The 21,846-nt window shown below is 35.2% G+C and overlaps 2 protein-coding genes across 2 annotated transcripts; one reads left to right on the forward strand and one right to left on the reverse strand.

The window, feature by feature from the left end:
* Positions 1 to 322: 322 nt before the first annotated feature.
* On the forward strand, positions 323 to 8,154 carry LOC140160230 (putative defense protein 3). Its single transcript, XM_072183506.1, has 5 exons — positions 323 to 545; positions 4,275 to 4,503; positions 7,398 to 7,471; positions 7,633 to 7,668; positions 8,084 to 8,154. The coding sequence occupies exons 1-5, from the start codon at positions 323 to 325 to the stop codon at positions 8,152 to 8,154; spliced, it is 633 nt and encodes a 210-aa protein (XP_072039607.1).
* A 5,883-nt stretch (positions 8,155 to 14,037) lies between these two features.
* On the reverse strand, positions 14,038 to 17,724 carry LOC140160231 (putative defense protein 3). The gene is made up of 6 exons (XM_072183507.1): positions 17,502 to 17,724; positions 16,471 to 16,693; positions 15,780 to 15,853; positions 15,394 to 15,414; positions 14,690 to 14,725; positions 14,038 to 14,171 (listed from the first exon to the last, which is right to left on the reverse strand). Exons 1-6 carry the CDS (start codon positions 17,722 to 17,724, stop codon positions 14,101 to 14,103), a joined length of 648 nt encoding a protein of 215 aa, XP_072039608.1. The 3' UTR covers positions 14,038 to 14,100.
* Between the last annotated feature and the right edge of the window lie 4,122 nt (positions 17,725 to 21,846).

Raw genomic sequence — 21,846 nt, forward strand, 5'->3', positions numbered from 1 at the left:
AATATTTTTTGTTTGTTCTGATGTACCAAAAAAAAAGAGGGGTGGGGAAGAGGAAAAAAGGTAACTTGTTGCCTCACTTGCATTGAAAAAATATTATTACAACTTACATAAATCAGTCATGAACTTGACATTTACGACCTTCGTACTTCGGACTGCTGTAAGAATAATGTGCCACCCAATGATGTACTGATAGCATGATAAGCGCAGGAATATAATAATAAGCCTAGCTGAAACCACTTATTATTGGAATACCATTGCTTTCCCGAGATTGGTTTTTGCTCCATTGTTTCTGCATCTTTAAATTATATTTTCTGACATCACCATGGACAGCAGATTGGTACTCGCAGTCCTAGTATTTGTCGTGTGTCATACATCTTTAGTAGAAGGCTTTAGCTCCGGTGCACCTCTTTCAGCCTGTGTCACAATGACACCTGCGCATCTGTATAATTCTAATGCGAGCCGCCCTATTGATCCAGAAGATGGTCCTTCGCCTTATTCTTTGCAGGTAGATAAATTGATGGTCAGGAAAGGAGGAAATGTTCAAGGTAAAGAGACTAGCAATAAAATATGTGACCCGGCAGCACAAATGAGCCGTAAATTCCCTAAATTGTTTTCTAAGTTACGGTGTAAAATGTGTACGAAGGTCATATTCATCGGTAACTTGAGCTTGCCCGACATCCGTCTTATTTCGATAGTAAAAAACTAATCAATAATCCTATTGCTGAAGTGGATAATAAGCTTCTACCTTAGATGGCTATAGAACTTTTAATAGCTCTGGTCTTTGTTTGCTTATATTGCTAAATCCTGTTCAAGTGGTGGGTTACCAGGCATTGTATTTTGTACAGGTGTGCATAACCAATAATTAACAATGCGAGAACTGGGGATGATTTGAAATGACCACCAATTATGACTGTTTGATATTTATTGCCAACAATGTGGAAAAAGAGACACATGTAAAAAACGTAAAAAGCTATAATTTTGTTGAAGGAGCAAAGTTTAACAGACCATAACCCCGCTTCTGGATATCGTTTGAAGTCAAATGATATACCATTTTTAAGTTTATGATGTTTATTTTTAAACACGAAATAAAACAAAATTGACCGGGGAGGAATTTACGGCTCATTCGCCGTGGACGGTCACATATGGGAAAGTAAAAGAAAACTATATACAAAAAGGGGAAGTAAAGGGGGAACTAAAGACTGTGACAATTATTCAATTGCAATAAGTTATCAAGCAATATCGCTTTTTAGAAAAAAATAAAAGAGATCATGACAACAATGTTATAAATGTTATACCACAGATATTGGAACACACCAATATCTGTGGTTATACGCAGTCAGTGGAATCATTAACATTTTGGCTAACAGAGAAAACTTAACTTGGTTTCTTTACTAGTTTGGGCTCAAACGCTAAATCGCGCAGAAAACGAGTTGGACCACTTTTGACATTTTCGCGCGTCAAGCATGCATCGCATACAATTGACTTTCATGATTAGCAATTGCATTTTTGCTTTAAAGAAAAAAATAGGAGTCATAAAATGTGATATCAGTAATAGGCTAATAGAAAAACTGTACTTGATTTATTTTCTTGTTCAGGTTCTAACGCTATACCCGATTTTACTTAATCGCTCGAGTTGGGCCACTTTTGCCATGTTCGCACGTTTGTACCCAGTAAAATGGACTTTCATGCTAATATCGTCAAAGATTTCAGAACAAAAGCAATTGTTTTTCATGTTTTCTTTCACTTAATTGACATTAGTAAATAAATAGGCTATTTAAGGGATGGGGTATGAACGTTTGGGCAGTATTTTTTGTGGGAGATGAGGGCACACCAGAGGTATCGAATTGCATTCTGAATACGAAGAATGTCCTTCTGATATCAAGTAATTTTGATTTTTTGAAATTTGCAATATAATACACATTTTATGGTAAATAATTAAAAATTGATATTTTTGATATTTAACAGTCCTCGAAGTAAATTTTATAAACCTGATGATATGTTCTTAAAGTGTATGTAGCTGGGAAGAAAGGCCGACGATCAATTGAAAATGTTGACGTTTCGTATTGAAGATATGGATTTTATTCACAAAAACACACAAAAAAATAGGTCTTTTGGGGGAAAAAATCCATATCTACAATAAGAAAGGTCAACATTTTCAATTGATCGTCGGCATTTCCTCCCAGCTACATACACTTTAAGAATATATCATTATATTTATAAAATTTACTTCGAGGACTGTTATATCAAAAATGTGAAAAATATCAAAATTTTATAATTTGTCATAAAATTAGTATTATATCGTGAATTTCAAAAAATGAAAATTATTTGATATCAGAAAGACATTCTTCGTATTCAGAATGCGATTCGATATGTCTGATGTGCTCTCACGTCCCACAAAAAATACTGTCGAAACGCTCAAAACGCTCATTTCAGATCCCTTAATATGATACTTATTTCAACATGATCAATTAAAATACCGCTTCAAATGCCGCATTTACTCATGGTTCATGATTGAACTCAATTCAGTCACGTTTGCTACACAAAGATACGAAAGTGGTCCAAGCTGTTGTTAGAACTATTGGCCATATCTTCGCTTGTCGACCACCGATTTTATTGAAACAAAGCTTATAGTACTAAGGAAATGACCTTGACGATGAAGTAAAACTCAATCCAATTTATAAGCGACATATTTTGCTTAATACTATTTTCAATTGTATACCATTTATTTTTACAACCTGTTATGCAAAAAGGGGAGAGGTAAAATGGGGAACTATTTGCAAAAATGGGGGAAAGAAAAAGGGGGAAACTACAGGGTGTCCCCAAAAAAAGAGGCCCCTCATTGCGCCCCATTTTTCTCCTATTTCTGAAAATTTAATCAAATATATTTTGGTACGTAAAAAAACCTTGCACCGTTAGTTTTAATAAACCAAAACAATTTTATCAATCGGTTCACAACTTTTGAAGATATGCTCTTTTAAAGAAATGTACCCGTTTTTCACTCTGTCCACGGAGAAGGTTTGGCTACTTCAAAGATTGAAAAGGTACACATACCATGCATGAATATCAAACATTCCTCAATGATAACTTTATAAAATAACTTAATTTATGGAATGGGCTTTACCGGTGGGTTTATGGGCAATGGATTTTGTTAATAGTGTCATTAATTTGTGGGTAAAATGGATGCCGAATGGGACTTCTTTTGCTTTACTTGCAATTACTTATTTTGTCTTGGTTATTTATGCCTTTTGTTTTATTATGTTTTTTACTTTCTTACTTTGTTGTTTCTTGATTTCTTTTTTTATTTACAACATGAGTCATTTCCCTTTTTAGGATAAACGGTAGCCCTAAAAGGCTGTTTGGTTTGTCTTTGGTTCTTCTGAACTGAGTTTACTGTGCTGCTCTGCCCTCTACCTGGTGACCTCCTTGGCGAATAAAAGGTTTTAGCCCCGGTCCTCATTGCATCAATTGCATTGCGCAACATCCTTTTGCGCCGTCAGTAATACGTTTGCGAAGATCTTAGATTTTGCCACAAAGGAAAAAAGGTGGTGTGAGGTCTGGTGATCGTGCAGGCCACTCCACAGCATGAGCCATCCCAACAACTCTGTTTGCTATCCGTGGACAGAGTGAAAAACGGGTACTTTTATTCAAAAGGGCATATCTTCAAACGTTGTGAGCCGATTGAAATAATTGTTTTGGTTTATTAAAGCTAACAATTTAAGGTTTCTTTACATATCAAAATATAATCAACTTTTCAGAAATAGGAGAAAAAGAGGGCGCAATGAGGGGCCTCTTTTTTTTGGGACACCCTGTATTTGGAAAAGTAAAAAAGGGAAAGCAAAAAGGGGAAACTATTTGCAAAAAGGGTTAAATATTTTGCAAAAAGGGGGATTAAAAGGGGAACTTCTATAAATCCAGGAAATTAATAATAAAATGGGGAATTTTGCAGAGATCGGACACCGTATTATTCGTGAAATAATTACGCCAATGTTTATGACATCATAAATATTTGTAATTTTACAGAGACAATCAAAGATTAATTTATTTTAAACATGGCGTGTTGCCAACACACATAATAATTTGGCGTGTTGAAAAGAGAGCATGTATCCGGAGGACAAAATAAGAGACTTAGACTTGAAATCTGCAGGTTGCAGTATATAAAAGTTGTAGTTATAAATTATTCTTCAAAACAAGCTCAATCAGGGCTATTTGGCTACTTAACATGTTAATCGAAGTCTGACCAATTTAGTCCATATTTGCATGTTTTTGTCTTACAGTCACGATAAATGGTGGTTCCTTCCAAGGGTTTCTTCTTCAAGCCAGGTTGGCTGATGGTTCCAGCACGGTCCCTGTCGGAACATTTAGTACCATAGTAGAGGAGACAAAGATAACAACATGCACAGCAGCTGCTGACAGCGTAACTCATTCATCTAAAACAAACAAAACAGATGGTATGACTGTTACATGGATGGCACCAAACATGGAGTTTGGAGATATCAAGTTTGTGTAAGAGAAACGATTCGCAAGTTTCGTTTATGTATATATAAATATTATTTAAACCTTACTTGGGTGACCGACCATTTAATTCGCCGAGCACTTGTTTGCCCACTTGCTTAGGCATATATGTATTTAGTCCTCATGTATCTGCATAGTGAAATAAACTGAAACTGAAACGTATTTTTATTACACATATTTGCAGGTGCAAGAGCACATTAGAGAATGAATTTGGAGAATAAACACTCGCTGAGCAGCAAGACATTCCCTCTAAGCTTTTAATCCGATAAGCTGATTATCTATTTGTTTTCATGAATTGGAAGACATTCTTTGATGTATTACTGAGCTCAATCATCAGAAATTACCGGAGCGTGAGCCACCCAGGCTGGTGGCTCAGCATAGTATTTTATTAACAGAAGGGTTTCTCCAAATTCGTTTCCTAATGAAATGCGTTATCATGACATTATGCTGTGCAATTTATTATGTGTCTGAACAAAGCCTGGTGTTTGAATATTTTTATGTAGTTCTGGGGTGTATCATTCACTTTGCACGGCATTCCATAATGACGCGTAATGGAGGGGGGCGTCAATTTCTTAAAATCGTACATTGGCGAACATAAAATGCTGCATTTTGATGTAGCAATCTTATCCGACTTTAAACCATGTTTGACGAAATAAAAAGACCCGAAATTACACCAATTTTGGGGAAATTTTCCCAAATTTTGCTAAAAGACACTAACAAATTGACATTTTTTTCGATAAAAAACCTAATATTAAAGAACCGTGTTTTTTTTCAGATTTCCGGAAATCAATAATTTGAATATCTCAGTAATGGCAAAAGATATGAATGTCAAGCACTCTCCAAATTATGAAACCATTTCAAGAGGGGCCATTTAACCTTTTGGAATGGCAAGATGGGGCCAGAATTTGGAACGTTCGGTGAAGAGCTATAATGGTAGGCCCTACGGGATTTATCAATTACTGTCAGACCTTAGGTTCAAATCTTTCGTATTGATATATATAGTAATTTAACTTTTGTAGCCCATTTGACATATAGACAGTGAAGAGCTCAAAAGCGACAAACTGAAAAAAAACCCAGCATAAATATTTTGTCTCATGTCGCATTAGGAAACGAATTTGGAGAAACCCTTCTGTTAATAAAATACTATGCTGAGCCACCAGCCTGGGTGGCTCACGCTCCGGTAATTTCTGATGATTGAGCTCAGTAATACATCAAAGAATGTCTTCCAATTCATGAAAACAAATAGATAATCAGCTTATCGGAATAACTTTTGTAGCCCATTTGACATATAGACAGTGAAGAGCTCAAAAGCGACAAACTGAAAAAAAACCCAGCATAAATATTTTGTCTCATGTCGTTAAATTCTGAATTTTATTGGCAGGGTGTCGATCATGAACAAAAGAGAGTGGAATAAGTTACCTGTAAATATTAGACAATCTTCATCTATGTTAAAAAAACCGGTTAAAACTTATTTGTTCCCTAGGCCCTCAGCCTGCATATTAAATACCGCTATTACAGGCCTGAGCGATGCATGAAAATACGACTAAGACATACTGCAGTTACTGTTCATTTTCCTATACACAATACACACTGCTCTCACCATTGATGTTTGACCTCTACAAACAGTGTATGTTAGAGGTATAGGGCATTGCCTATATAGTTAACGTCACTGTGTGAAAAATAACCGGCCAATATTTTTTGTACTTTCTAAAATTCTAGAAAATATAGTTTTGTGACATGTCCTAAATTTTTAGCTTATTTAGATGTTTGAAAATATTCGCACTTTGGTGTTTTAGTAAGGAAGGGCACGGCATGGCCTGCAAAATTCCCTGTGTAAATCGAATGCAACTTTTAGTGACTATCACTCACTTGTGGACTGCTCTCTCTTCCGAAGGGCATTAAAGCTAAACCACTTGACGGATATTTTTTTGTACTTGCTGTCAATCACGAATAATGTATACATTACATGTAGGCTAAAAACTGAGTAGGTGGGGCATCTGCAAATGTTCGTACCTCCCTGATATGTAAATGACAGATAACAACAAAAACAAATCCCATATCTGTCCATAACTTTGGTCAGTGGAGCGAGTCAGGGGATTTCAAGTGGGTGATTATTATATTATTGATTGCCAAATGCCATATGTGCGCATAAATGCAGTCCACCATTTAATGTGGAGGATGGACTAGACTTTATCGATTGATTTTGCTGGAGTAATTTCTTGTTAACCAGGTTTAAGCACTGCAAAGGTCGAATGCAAGTTTGCTGTGCAGCATAACTGCACTATGAACTATTTGTTTGTGTTAAAATCACTGTTATAGCCACAAAAGTACATTTTGGGTTTTTTTGCTCCGAAATGGTATATTTTCTCTCATTATATGACATTTTTGTTGTAATATTTACCAAAATTCATCCGCACGGCATCGGTGTTTAGTAAATATTCGCCCTACCTGATTGTAACTTAGTAGCTTCGAAGGCGCACTGTCATCTTAAGGTAATTTTAAGGCAGTGTTTACTATTCAGTACGTTAAAACAAGAAAAGTCTCAGGTCAACCTATATCCGTATATAATTATTATGTTTTTGATCATTTGGCATCTAAATCATCTAGTTTCACCTGATATTGGTAGATTGTGCGGTGCTCTGTAGATATTGGCGTATTCTGAATAAAATGGGGTAACTTCGGTCAATTTTTGGAGTTTTTAAACCACTGCTTCCCAACAATACCAGTAATATTGTATTGTGAACCTGGATTCACTTGATAGCTCTATTGTTACTGTAGAACATGGAATAAATTACGGGAAGATTTGTTATTTATTGAGCTGGGTTACCAAACATAACTTAAATTTAAACTGCCATTTTGATGTGTTTTTCTTTTGTTTATTTCAGGGCGACTGTGGCAGAAAAGCATTGCGTATTTTGGGTCGGCCATGAATCATCTACTGTTTCTTACGATCCAACAGGTAAATCAGCTGGGGTAATATCAAAGGTGACATTAGATTTTATAATTAAAAAAAACTATTTACATGCGCGTATTTTAGGGTGGCTTTGGGGTGGGTAAAGGTAAAAATATTAATAATATAATTAATATTTACATTTATATACATTGACATCTTATTTACAGAGCCTACGGCAGAACCTGAACCAACCACTCAAAGTGGTGAGTAACCTTAAATTTGGTTATTATCATTGCTTCACCATCAGCTGTTATTTCCACATGAACTCAGTGCATGGAGTAGGCACCAGAAATTTGTGAGGCAACATCGAAAAATGTGCCTATAATTGTGGCATTTTTGTCTAAAACATTTGGATTTTCTGTGATTTTTAATGCTTATTTGGGGAAAGGAAGGGGGAGAGAAGCCTGGGTATAGGGGTGTGTGTGTGGGAGGGGGGGGGGTACCATGCCTCGTCCAGTGGCGCCAACGCCAATCGGCACTATCGTTATCCCTGGCCTCGTTAATGTCGCCATCGTCATCACAATAAAACCAACGACGAGAACAAAGACGATGATGACATCTACAACGACATTTTGCTATGTTTCTAACAGGACGTGTATTCTTCTTCTCTCTTTTCAGCCATCTGGATTGTACCAAGTCTTTCAGCGATGATGAGTCTCCTTATAGCCGTCTTTGCTATTTATTACTAATGTTATTTTATTTGACTTTAAAGGCCAATAAAGGTTTGCTTCACTTCCTTTGGTTATAAACCCTAAAAAGAGACGTGCCGAACTTTTAGCACCCCCCACTTCCCGAAAAAATAAAAAAACTGTCAAATAAAATTTAAATATTTATAATTTGTTTAAATTGTTTGAATAAAGGTGATTGAATAATAGATAGCTTATATCTTAATATATAACTTATATTTTAAAACTTAAACTTGACAAATAAATTACCATAATTAATTCTGTTACCTTCATAGTGATATTCCTATTCTTATTTTTACGTAATCAGCATAGAGAAAAAATTAGAATATCATTGATATATTTATTATCATTTATATATTATATCAATAAAAGCGGTCCAAGAATTCACCCTTGGGGTACACCACAACTGAATTTTAAAACTTTAACTTTACCAATTTAATAATATAAATATTCCTATCACCTTCCAATGATTTTCTTACTCTTATTGCATAAGCAGCGGAGAGGATAAATTGGAACGTCCTTGATGTAATTATTATTATTATAGTCTATATAACATAAATAATAGGAGTTCAAGAATTTACCCTTGGGGTACACCACAACTTATATTTAAAACTTGAATATTACAAATTTAATAACGTAATTAATAATATATATAGAAAGCAAAATTAAACTTCTTGAATTTTTTCAGATGTTGGCGTAATATCATCGTATGCTGATGATGTTGTTTTGCCTGTCGCTCACATAATCTCCAACGTCACAAGACATCCTTCTCACTCGCATTTTAATGTGGGGCATTCCACGAAGCTTATCAACAGCCTTCCTTCGGGCTATCACCAATGTAATTGACTTCCACGTTTGGTATGAACCTTACATTATGGTACATGTCACCATCCTGTTGGATTATATGAAATATTTAGTCCCTATAGCTACAATGATTAGTAGTAACTTCTATTTCATGATGGCAAAGTACAATACTCCTGGGTGAAGGAGCAAAATTATTGTAAGGAGAATTTCCAGTGAAGCGATTGGTCTTTGTTAAAGAAATGGTTGAAGGCATTCGCGGGCATTACGACAAAGTTCCAAAATTGTATCTTTATGATCCGCTATCCTTTGAAAGTTTTTGAAATCTATGTATAAGAGTCTCAATTGGCCTCTGCGGGGTGATATTGATCTGGACAACGCCCCCGAGACAATAATACCATCAAGTTATTTCTACAAAGAAATGGTAGAATTTGTTGATCATGTCAAACAATTCTGGGCTGGAAACCATTAATTATTGAGGCAGATGACTTGCAGTCTATTCCAGTTGGTATGGTGAAAGCATTCTGCGATAGAGTAGGTATACCTTATGATGAGTGTATTATCAATTGGCGGGGTGATGTGTCATTTCATAACTGGATGGCACCGAAAGAATTGGTACATGTGTTCAAGACATCTGGTGTACATAAGAAGTCAACCAAGAAGTCAAGTAGCGACTTCAGTTCACTTACACAATTGCCATCGCGCTCTGCCCTACCAGATGATGTTTTGAAATTAGCAGACACTAGTATGAAATATTACATAATGCAGTCATGTCTACAGTAGAATTATACCACGACCTTTGCAGGACTTAAACCGCATTAGAAGCTATTAAGCCTAGATAACACTCATTGAGATCAGCTCAACTATGTTAAATCAGATCTTCTCTGGTTAAATCCACACTACACATGTTTCTGTGCGGTATTGCAATGAGCTGGTATTATAGTTTCAGTTGGGTAACCGATTATAAAGCAAACGCAAGGTAACAATACTCTGTGGGCCTTTGTTTACGAAATGAGGCAATAGTGTGCATATTGTTAACCAGCATTCTTGAAAATGAGAAACATAATGGTTGTAGACTTAACACGGTTTGGAAATAATGTCTTCATATTTTTTGGTGTTATCTGTCGTTTACATATCCTTCCTAAAACACCAAAGTGCGAATATTTCCAAACACCTAAATTAGCTAAAAATTTAGGACATGTTACAAAACTATATTTTCTAGAATTTCAGAGAATACTTTAAATATTGGCCGGTTATTTTTCACACAGTGACATTAACTAGGCAATGTCATATTACCTATAACATACACTAAAACTCCAAAGTGCGAATATTTCCAAACATCTAAATTAGCTAAAAATTTAGGACATGTTACAAAACTATATTTTCTAGAATTTCAGAGAATACTTTAAATATTGGCCGGTTATTTTTCACACAGTGACGTTAACTAGGCAATGTCATATTACCTATAACATACACTAAAACACCAAAGTGCGAATATTTCCAAACATCTAAATTAGCTAAAATTTAGGACATGTTACAAAACTATATTTTCTAGAATTTCAGAGAATACTTTAAATATTGGCAGGTTATTTTTCACACAGTGACGTTAACTAGGCAATGGTATATACTTCTAACATACACTATTTGTAGAGGTCACATCTCAATGATGAGAGCTCTGTGTATTGTGTATAGGAAAACGGACAGTAACTGCAGTATGATGAGATATTAGAGAGATTGTTATTTCCAAACGTAGGTATCGGACGTACGTTGATCTATTCAAAACCACTCTCGAAGCGAGGTCACGTATTTAGCCAGTTTTGAAGATTTTCCACGTGCGAAATAAACGAAGATACGTCGTTGAAAATGCACAAAATGTGTCTATTTCACAATATGTTAAAGACAGTCAATGATAATGAACATACGAAGGAAAGTCTAATTACTATTATGATCCTTTTTGTTTGTAACAAATCATTATAATAAAGGTACAGCGATGTGTTGAAAATCGCCTAAATTTATACGCGATGTCCATACGCAGAGATTGCCCATTGAAATGTGTGTGATACTTTGCGTACAAAAAAATGACATTGCGATTTCCCCATTTTGGATTCCAACGTAGTATAAAACGCAGATGCTACGTTGAAATATGCTGATTTTACCTCATGTCGAAGTTCATGCAACGCGCCCAATTTTCAGGACGAAAAAGTCTCATTTTGAAAGTACAGTCATGATATATGGATGTAGTGATCTTTAATCTACCAAAATATATGTTTTTGGGCAACTATAATATTTGGGGAGCACAAAAATACAATTAAGTTTAAGCAGCATGTTAAGTCAAAATTTTAGTCAAAATCAAAAGCGGGCTGTTTGAATTAGGCAGAGACTCAGTAGCCTGCGCTTACTGTTAATTTTTCAATCACTATGCTCTCTATCGACCTAGATTAGATTAGATCAGATTTAAAGTCTTTATTCCAGCCGACTTGTTCTCCTTCATGACGAATGGGCACAATCCAGTTTGGAACAGAGACTAGCAATATTTAACACCGTATTAACGTACGTAAAAACGTACGGTCCACGTGCTGCGTTTGGAACATCGCAATCTCTCTATTGTATGCTCAAAGACTTGTAATTTGACATGAGTGAACTATGAAAACATAATGATCTGTTTTCATGTTTGATGTAAAAATTTAGTCAATACCTTCCCATGTCTACGTTTTATTAGCACATTGGACACACAACAATTTGGTTTATACAAAACAAAATAATTTGAATCGACGTTCTTGCACAAACTCTTTCAGATTGTGAAGATCATCTTTCAGATAGCTATTTTCTACTTCCAGCAGTCAGGACAGGGTTGCACGTGTACCCATTGGTACATTCTCATTCATTATCACAGAAGGAAGAAATAAAACCAAGCCTTATGGGTGATAAAATGAATAGAAAATCATGATATCACAAGTGGCGATCATATTTTGTGATTTCATTCCGCTAATATAATTATACAAACTTATACAAAATTATACAAACAGAATCAGTTCTGCTCCACTGAAACAAAATTCATCTTTAATCATACATTATTGAATATTACTGAGAGATAAAGTGAGAGAAAAGAAGAGGATAAAGGCAAGATAAACTTAAGCTTTACTAAGTGCTACATGCACATGTGCAACCTTAATTTTTTTCCAGTATTTGCAATTGATTTATTATTCCGGTAAAATACAAGAATCATTTTAAATAGTTTGTTTCCATAGACCTGATATTAACTATATGACACCAACAACACAAATCTACTTGTGATGGAAACATTTGAATAAATAAATAATGGATTTGATCAAAACGCTTCCATTTTTAGTGCATTGAAGTAATGGCAAGCCATTTGTGTTAATTGACTTCAATGGTAAAACCTCACAAAGGCTAGCAAAGAAATTTTTATTGCAACATATCCAATAGTCACGCTTTATGAAGTTAAGACGTTTCGATACCCAACTGGTCTGGTCATGGTCTTGATTACGTATGAGTGATTCCATACGTGATCAAGAGACCAGAACAATTGGGTCTCGAAACGTCGTAGTTCCATAAAATGTGAGTATATAGATATGTTTCAAGAAATTTTCTTTGATAATACGGTATACATTAACTATCCTGATGACTCTCTTCAAGAATCTAACAAATGTTTAATACTATCTCGTGTGTCAATAATGGTCTATGGTTATACGCTGCCTGTTTTTATAATGAACCCTTTAAAAAGCACGCAAATAATTTTTTTTTCTATGCTACACATTAAATATTTCCTATATTTACCCCCTGTAATTTAAAAGAAATCTGACAATTATTGTCCAACTGACCAACTAATAAAATGACTTTACCCGGACAAATGAAAATTATTTTTCAACTTCTAAAATTCTAAAATGGTGAAAATTAGAATATTTTAAACATTTATTACTATCTAGCGAAGATGACATTGATTGAATTTAGATAGCATTTAGTAATTTTGTCAATTGCTATCTACGGAAGATAGCATTTAGTGATTTTGTCAATTGCTATCTACTGAAGATAGCATTTAGTGATTTTGTCAATTGCTATCTACTGAAGATATCGTTTAGTGATTTTGTCAGTTGCTATCTACTGATGATAGCATTAATTTGAGTGATTTTGTCAATTGCTATCTGCTGAAGATAGCATTTAGTGAATTTGTCAATTGCTATCTACTGATGATAGCATTTAGTGATTTTTGTCAATTGCTGTCTACTGATGATAGCATTTAGTGAATTTGTCAATTGCTATCTACTGAAGGTAACATTTAGTAAATTTGTCAATTGCTATCTACTGATGATAGCATTTAATGATTTTGTTAATTGCTATCTACTGAAGATAGCAGTTGGTGAATTTTGTCAATTGCTGTCTACTGATGATAGCATTTAGTGACTTTGTCAATTGATATCTACTAAAGATAGCATTTAGTGAATTTAGTCAATTGCTGTCTACTGGTGATGACATTTAGTGAATTTTGTCAATTGATATCTACTGAAGATAGCGTTTAGTGATTTTGTTAATTGACATCTACTGAAGATATCATTTAGTGATTTTGTCAATTGACATCTACCGAAGATAGCATTTAGTGATTTTTGTCAATTGCTGTCTACTGATGATAGCATTTAGTGACTTTGTCAATTGCTATCTACTGAAGATAGCATTTAGTGAATTTGTCAATTGCTATCTACTGATGATAGCATTTAGTGACTTTGTCAATTGCTATCTACTGATGATAGCATTTAGTGACTTTGTCAATTGCTATCTACTGAAGATAGCATTTAGTGACTTTGTCAATTGCTATCTACTGATGATAGCATTTAGTGACTTTGTCAATTGCTATCTACTGAAGATAGCATTTAGTGAATTTGGTCAATTGCTGTCTACTGGTGATGACATTTAGTGAATTTTGTCAATTGCTATCTACTGAAGATAGAATTTAGTGAATTTTGTCAATTGCTATCTACCGAAGTTAGCATTTAGTGCTGTCTACTGAAGATAGAATTTAGTGAATTTTGTCAATTGCTATCTACCGAAGTTAGCATTTAGTGCTGTCTACTGGTGATGACATTTAGTGAATTTTGTCAATTGCCTTTGAGTCCATTATTGAGTCCAATAGAATTAGTAATAAATAACAAAGGCGGCTATAAGGAGACTCATCATCGCTGAAAGACTTGGTACAATCCAGGTGGCTGAAAAGGGAAAAGAAGAATATACAAGTCCTGTTAGAAATATAGCAAAATGTCATTGTATAATGTCATCGTCGTCTTTGTCCTTGTCGTTGTTTTCATTGTGATGACGATGACAACGATGACGACATCGACGAGTGATAACGATAGTGCAGGGTATTAGTGTTTACTACAGTGGCAATGCCACTTGACGGGCATAGCGTATATATCAGGCTTCCTCCCCCTCCTTTCCCCCAATAAGCACAAAAATCCCCACCGTTATGTAACAATGACCAAATTTAGGCAAATTTTCTGATTTTGCCCTCACAAATTCCATGTATGAGTTGATGTCGTGTAACAAAAAATGTATGCCATGGTGTTGGTGGTTTAGTGTTGGGTGTTGTGGAGGCGGTGTATCCGATATCAAGATAATGATATGGTTATGATGATTTGGACAACAATAAAGATAATATCAAAATGTGGAAATAAAAGCTGGTGAAGCAATTATCATAATATCATATAATATAACTAAGTTTACTCACCACTTTGTGTGGTTGGTTCAGGTTCTGTTGTGGGTTCTGTGAACAAGATGTAAATAGAAGTAAATATATTATCAATATTCCCATGCAACCCCTGACCTTAATCCTAACCAAATCATATTCCCAATTGATTCCCTACAAAGACCCCCACCGTATTGCAGATGTCAATAACAAATCTGATGTGCTGGTTATAAGTTTATAAGAATAATAGTTCGACATTTGGACATTTTTTCTCGGCAGCTCTTTTCCACAGCGGCAGCGAAACTGTCACAGTGTTTTCCGTTGCATAAAAAAATCGAGAAGATCAAATCTCCCGACAAACCTAATCATATTTTGAGCGGGAAATTGCAGCGGAGAACCAAATGTTGCGGCGAGCAAGCGGAATCGCTGCGGCTGTCAAAACGGAAAACGCACTGTAAACAAGTCGGACTTTTACTAGCTTTTAGCATGTTGAGGCTTTTGTGCAGCAAACACCACCGCTGCGTAGGCCTACTCCCCTACACATCCATGACATCTAAACCCCAGATACATCCACCAACACCCCCCCCCCTACACACAACGCCACACACCCCATTGGTCGGTGACGAAAACAACAACAAACGAAAAAGGTTTCATAATGATGAATGTGTAGGCCTACGTCCCGAAGTGTTTTCATGAATATTTACAGTGTTCTAAAGTAAAAATAACAAAAGCTGATATTGACTTACTTCCGGGAGTTGTGGTCTCCTCTGGTGGTTTGGTAAATTAAAAAAAAATATGAATAATATTTTAGTTTTACATACTGCGGCTGTTATTGTAAGAAAATATTATGATAATATTATAATATTATTTTTATCCCATGTTACTGCAACATAAATAAGTTGTTTACATTATTTAACTGTTTAAAAATCGATGTTTTTTGGAACAATGAGAAGAAAAACCTCGTTTACATATATGAATGTTCAAACGTTTTGTGAGTCTTCTGTTTAACATGACTTGCCAGAAGACATGTCTTATATTAAGACAAAATCATGAGTCAGACAGAAGTGTTCTATTGTTGCACACATATGCCAAAGATTGCCACGACACAAATTGTAATGTTCAAATTTCTTACCTCCATCTGTGTATTCCAATGTATCTGATTTTATTCCTACCCAAAATGCATCATGGTTCTTGGCCACTGTGGCTCTATATAACATAATACATAGATATTATTAGCATGACTTTTTATACATTTGTGTGGAATATTTATATAAATTTTACAGAAACATCAAAAAATGCGAAATACCAATACAAACAACTCAATGGTGGAAACAGATAAGACACAACTCGAAGATAATTATTTTGTTGAAGATCGAAAAAAAAAAAAAAATGCTCCAATTCTACCTAACAGCTCCTAACGACTCGTCACCCAAAGTCCCTTGCCCGTTATCTCCAAATAAGGAGAATACAATATTTAGTGTCCTATCGTGCTTCAGAGTTCAGACCCATCACGTTGAACATACTGAACGAGTGGCAGGCAATCTTGGAAATATTCTTTGACCATGCGATCAATGGATACTCATCTCTGGAGCTCTATGTGTTCTATGGAGCAGATTGTGTGGAACATTTTCTTGCATTATATGGGAAGCTGTGATTTCGATGCGCATCTATCCTATCCAGCATGTCCAGTAGGTAGTAACCACGGACCATATTCCTTGCATTTTTAACTTATACGACCAAGGAACCTACCCCCATCTAAGATCCCTGATCTTGCAGCACATTTTAAGAAATTCAAGGGAACATAAGTACTGTATAATACTAACATGAAATAAAAATCGCCAAATTTGTGACTCGGTGCTGTCCACGTCAATGTTGTGCCATTAGGTTTATCTCTTGGGTCTTTATGTGTCACACTATCGCTAGTAGCATTACAATCACGAGGTTGCAGCAAATATGGGATTAACGTAAACTGACCAATCGGAGTTGTGGTGTCTTTTACTCGAGCTTGGAGAAGAAAACCTTGGAAGAGTTCGCCATAGATCGTTACTGTAAATGAGCAATAGATAAATAAAAATTAAACCGGGGAGCTGATCCTGGCTGCAATGGCTGTTGATAATGATAGGCTGATTAGGTTCTGCGTCTGTATAGAGATGGATCCCTGGATGATACCAAAAATATTGTATACAAGGTAGGCCTATGTATGTCTTTTAAAAGAGGCATGAATTATTTTTGTAAATATAATTTGAATTTTATTGCCTAGTGGTCAGCGGCTTTTTGTAAAGTACAATGGTCTTAAAATTGCGCTATATATGTGTTCGTCCTCTGTTTCCTTTCTTCTCAAACTTTCTTCCCATTGCATTGTCTCTGTTTTGTTCACATATATCTAGTCATCGCCGGGTTGGGGTAGGGCAGTCTTGTAATAAGACTAGTAGAGTTGCACCCTATTCGGCAATCGCTCCCATCGCTTCGTGAATGGCGATGACTAGATATATGTGAACAAAACCGTAATTGTACCAAGCGATGTTCTCTGTTATTTATACAAAACAAACGAAATAGAAAACCTACATCTAAGACACGTTATGATGAGCCGGTTCCCATTAAGCACTACGACACGTCTCTAACAAGACATTTTTAAACGTCAAGACACAAAGTCATGTATCCACACAGACACGACTAAAATATATACCTAAGACGTGTCAACTGAGTTACGTCTTGCTTTTGTATGCTTTTTGTTAGACATGGACGCGACTTGCTGGAAGACATGTTTTAATTGATATAGATCTGTGTGTCTTAGTTTGTCTGCAACGAAGACACAATGTTTCTATATATATATATATTTATGCCTGTATCTTACCCTCAATCGGATCTCCTTGTCCCACCATAGATGTGTTGACCGCTATAGTGTATGGTGGTTCATCTTGTCGTGGTTCAATAGGGGTTGTGTGATTCCACCAATGGCCGGGCGTTAAACTCGTACATACCTTCAATGGTGCTCCAGAACTTAAACTGTGCACGGATAGCGTGAAGGATACTAGTGTAAGAGAAACTGATATAATCGTAAACTTTAGGGCTGACATTACGATATCGGATTAATTATTTTCATTAGAAAAACAAGAAATACGGGATATTTCCCCGGGGATATTTCCAGGCCTTAACGGTGTAGTGGTTAACAAGTCAACGAACTAGTTGCAGAAAATAATTATATTTAGACAACACCGGACCTTAGACAATTAAAGCAACCGATTGATCTTTGAACCGGGAAAACGTATTTTGATAAATTTAGATCTTTTGGGAGAGACCGTGTTGTGAGGCCGTAATTATTAAGAGACCGATAAATATTACACCAGAAGGGATAAGGGATTACGGGAACAAGATTTATTTCCAAAGGGGAAAAGCGCATATTTTTAGCGGGGAACGCGAAAGTTAAAATGAAGAAACTTGAGAAATCAGTGAACAAAGAATTTGTGGCGCTAGCGCGAAGGGGTATCGCAAAATTATTGCCGTAAATTGTTATTCTCCATTCTTCTTCACATAAATATTGATTTAGGCCTACCTTTACCTTAAAATGATATTGGATATGAAGTTGGACTTGGGCCGTTGGGCTTAGTCCCCAAAATATAATTAGATAGACATGTCCTATTGTCCTTACATGTGAAACTGAACTAATACAGCAAATATGTTTTTTGTCGTCTGCAAACAAGGTAATTTTTGGGTTCTACCTGTGTCAATTGCAACCAGCATCAGCAACAGCATCAGCAACGGCACTTATATAGCAGAGATTATCAGGAACATGAAGGAAAGATTAATAAAGAAAAATGCAAAATATGGCTGGTATTTAAAAAACAAAACAATAATTTTTTTTAAAACTTATTTTAGAGATTATCAGGAACATGAAGGAAAAAAAAAATAAACAAATGTAATTTGCAGCAAAACATGGCTGATATTTAAAAAGAAAAACCCAAAAAAACCCAACAACAACGTGATTCAATACGCAAGAAACCCGCCGTATGCCCAATTGCTATCTTCAGTAAATAGTCAAAATAATAATCGTAAAAAATCATTAAACATAAAGAAAAAAAAGAGGTATTAATAATTTCTTTGTATGCCCTAAATGCTATCTTCAGAAGATTGCAAGCAAAGCATAAAGTAAAACATGCAAAATAATAATGTTCCAAAAAACATTGCCTAACACGCGTTCTAGATGATGATTCAGTATGGCAAATCCGAGGCAAAACGGCTTTAATTGGCCACGCTTAGAAAAAATAGCCAATAGGCCGAAGTGCAAACCTACAAAGAAATGTTAAAATGACGAAGCTGACCAAAATTTAAAACGGCACTTATGTAGCAGAGATTATCAGGAACATGAAGGAAAAAATAATAAACAAAAATGAAAAACATGGCTGGTATTTAAAAACAAAAAAAAACCACAAAAAAAAACCCCAAAAAACCCCCAAAAAAACAAAAACAAAACAAGAATGGTGATTCAATACGCAAGAAATTACCTTTTGTCTTATATAAACCCGCCGTAGGCCTAATTGCTATCTTCAGTAAATAGTCAAATTAATAATAATAAAAAATCATTAAACATAAAGAAAAAATAGAGATATTAATAATTTTATTTGTAGGCCCTAAATGCTATCTTCAGAAGATTGCAAGCAAAACAAAAAGCATGCAAAATTACAATGTTCCAAATAACATTGCCTAACAGGCGTTCTAGATGATTCAGTACGCAAAATCCCGGGGCAAAACGGCTATAATTGGCCGCGCGCTTAGAAAAAAAATAGCCAATAGGCCCAATGCAAAGCTATAAACATGATAAAGAAATGTTAAAATGACAAAGCTGACCAAATTTAAAACGGCACTTATATAGCAGAGACAATCAGGGACATGAAGGAAAAAATAACAAACAAAAATGCAAAACATGGCTGGTATTAAAAAAAACACCCAAAAACAGTGTTCAAAAGACATTGCGAATAACTCACTGTGTCTGTTACTGTAATCGCTATCCCCAGAATCAACTGCTATCGTAATTAGGTTAACTATGTTTTCTGTATTTTGACAGCTTCACTCAAAGGCCCATTCAGTGATCCCAGCAAAAATGTTGTCATTAGGTATTTTTGAAATGTAAAATTTGGCCAAAAAAAATGAGGAAAACAGCAGTATTGACAAAGTTGAAAGCCCCGTTTAAATACATTTAACGAATTTCTCTACTTAGGTAGTGATATTAAAATTTCATGCAAAATGTCCTATTTTGTCTGTAATACACACGGCTTTTGGCTTAACCACTAGCAGATTATATGTGACCCGTTCTAACAAAACCAAGAACAAATCGCATTTTTGACATTTCATGATTTGAATAATAAAACGCAAGCACTAGACAATATGCTTTAAACTGATACCAAAGTTATATGAATAGCATCAATACTGTTCAAGATATAGATAATTTTGTAACTGGTACCTTGATATTTTTGCCAAATTGCTATTCTTAGTAAGTAGCCCAGTTAGTTTCCTGCCTTACACAGGATTGAATAGAGATTATCATAGTTCAACTGTTATTTATTGATTTAATAAACCTCTTTTTAATAAGTACTTTCAAAGATTTGAAAGACCACTTAGTCCCATAGTCAAATTTTATCTTGAAATTAAGAATTCCAAAATTTGATTTTTTTTTATGGGAATGCTATCTTTTTTAAGGCATATAACTCAAAAACAGGTCTGGCGACTTGTTCTGGGTTTCGTTGGAGCTGGTCACATATTTCCACATACATCTACTAATAAAGGTGTACAAAAACCTGAATTTGGATGCTTTTTATGATTTTCCTAATGAGCAAATCGCTGACTGGGCCTTTGAGCGATAAAAGAACTGCTAGACCTACTGTTATTATACCTTCACTTTGATGTTACATTTTGTCTTTTATCAGATTGCTTTCACATTTGCCATTTGTTTGCTTCATTAGTACATCTGCTTGATTCCAAAAATGTGCAAATCTGAATTTTGAGGAATTGTATTGTGTTTTGGTTTGGAAAGCAAAGGACAAACTCTGTAAGTGCACAATGTGTACTACATATCAATACGGGTATTGTGCATGCTATTGCAAAAATCACACAAAAAGAAATGTGGTTTACATGGGTAACTTTATAATATAATTTGGATTTAAGTTTCTCCTCACACAGCAGGAATGATAGCTAGTGAAAAACATTCCACTTACTGTCCAGGATCCAGCATTATCAGTGGTTGACCTGCTGACTTATTAGCTCAGTTGGTAGAGCATTGGACTAGTAAACCAAAGGTCCCAGGTAGATCCTAGAAGGCCATTAAAAGTTTTTTGTTGCCACACCAGCATTTTTGTTAACAGCATGCACTGCATAATCTTTGTCCAATAGTTGCAAATGCATATTAAGTTTACATTCTCCCCTTCCACATATTTCAATGTTGTGAGGCTATATAAAGAAATGGTTAAATTGTCCAAATCATCATTGCAATAGGGGAGGTAGAAGTATGTTGAGCAATGAATTCTCTGATGTGGCAACATTTTCTGCCAGGATTGTACCTGACAACAATGTAAACTTCAAATAAGACAATTTTTCACTTAAATATCTTAAACAATTTCAGTGCTTTATTAATTGACCTTTGATGTATTATTCATATTACTTGAAGCACCAAGTATATCCAACCTACAGTACAGTTGAAGAAATGATACAAAGCAAAGATATATCCATTTAATTAACTAATTGGTCAAATATAAAGAGAATAATAAGAAAATATTGTGATCCTTATGATCATATTATGAAACCACAGCAGCTAAAGGGAGTATGCATTGCAGTCTATCTGCTTGTTCCATAGCAAATGTATACAAAATATATACAAGAGCCGCTTAGATATTGAGAGCTATGGATAGTTTCACAATACTTTGGAGATCATATTTTTTCAAACAAAAGTCTAACCTCCCCTGATATAAGCGAGTACTTGAAAGTTGAAGTGAGGATTTTGCGTACACTTTCTATGGCATGTGCAGTTCTACTATGGTACTGCTGAGCATGATGGGATACACCTATCAGCTGCTGTGTTTTGAAACATTTGCCATTGAAATTTCTAAGTAGCGTGTCAATTTCAAGTCAGCATTACAGGGCACATGATGGTGGAATTATCTTTAAAAAAAATGTTTCAAAGAACACAGCACCTACATACACTTTGATCA

The sequence above is a fragment of the Amphiura filiformis genome, chromosome 9 (assembly GCF_039555335.1).
Source record: "Amphiura filiformis chromosome 9, Afil_fr2py, whole genome shotgun sequence".
In the NCBI taxonomy this organism is placed as follows: domain Eukaryota; kingdom Metazoa; phylum Echinodermata; class Ophiuroidea; order Amphilepidida; family Amphiuridae; genus Amphiura; species Amphiura filiformis.

Bases quoted from the DNA above. Each gene is read 5' to 3' on its own strand.
- LOC140160231 (XM_072183507.1), bottom strand. From the start codon at position 17,724: ATGTCAGCCCTAAAGTTTACGATTATATCAGTTTCTCTTACACTAGTA. The intron at 14,726-15,393 runs GTAAGTCAATAT...TCTTGTTCACAG, and splicing joins GGAGACCACAACTCCCGGAA to AACCCACAACAGAACCTGAA. The intron at 14,172-14,689 runs GTGAGTAAACTT...TTCCCTTTTCAG, and splicing joins TGAACCAACCACACAAAGTG to CCACCTGGATTGTACCAAGT.
- LOC140160230 (XM_072183506.1), top strand. From the start codon at position 323: ATGGACAGCAGATTGGTACTCGCAGTCCTAGTATTTGTCGTGTGTCAT. The intron at 546-4,274 runs GTAAAGAGACTA...TTTGTCTTACAG, and splicing joins GAAAGGAGGAAATGTTCAAG to TCACGATAAATGGTGGTTCC. The intron at 7,472-7,632 runs GTAAATCAGCTG...TCTTATTTACAG, and splicing joins TGTTTCTTACGATCCAACAG to AGCCTACGGCAGAACCTGAA.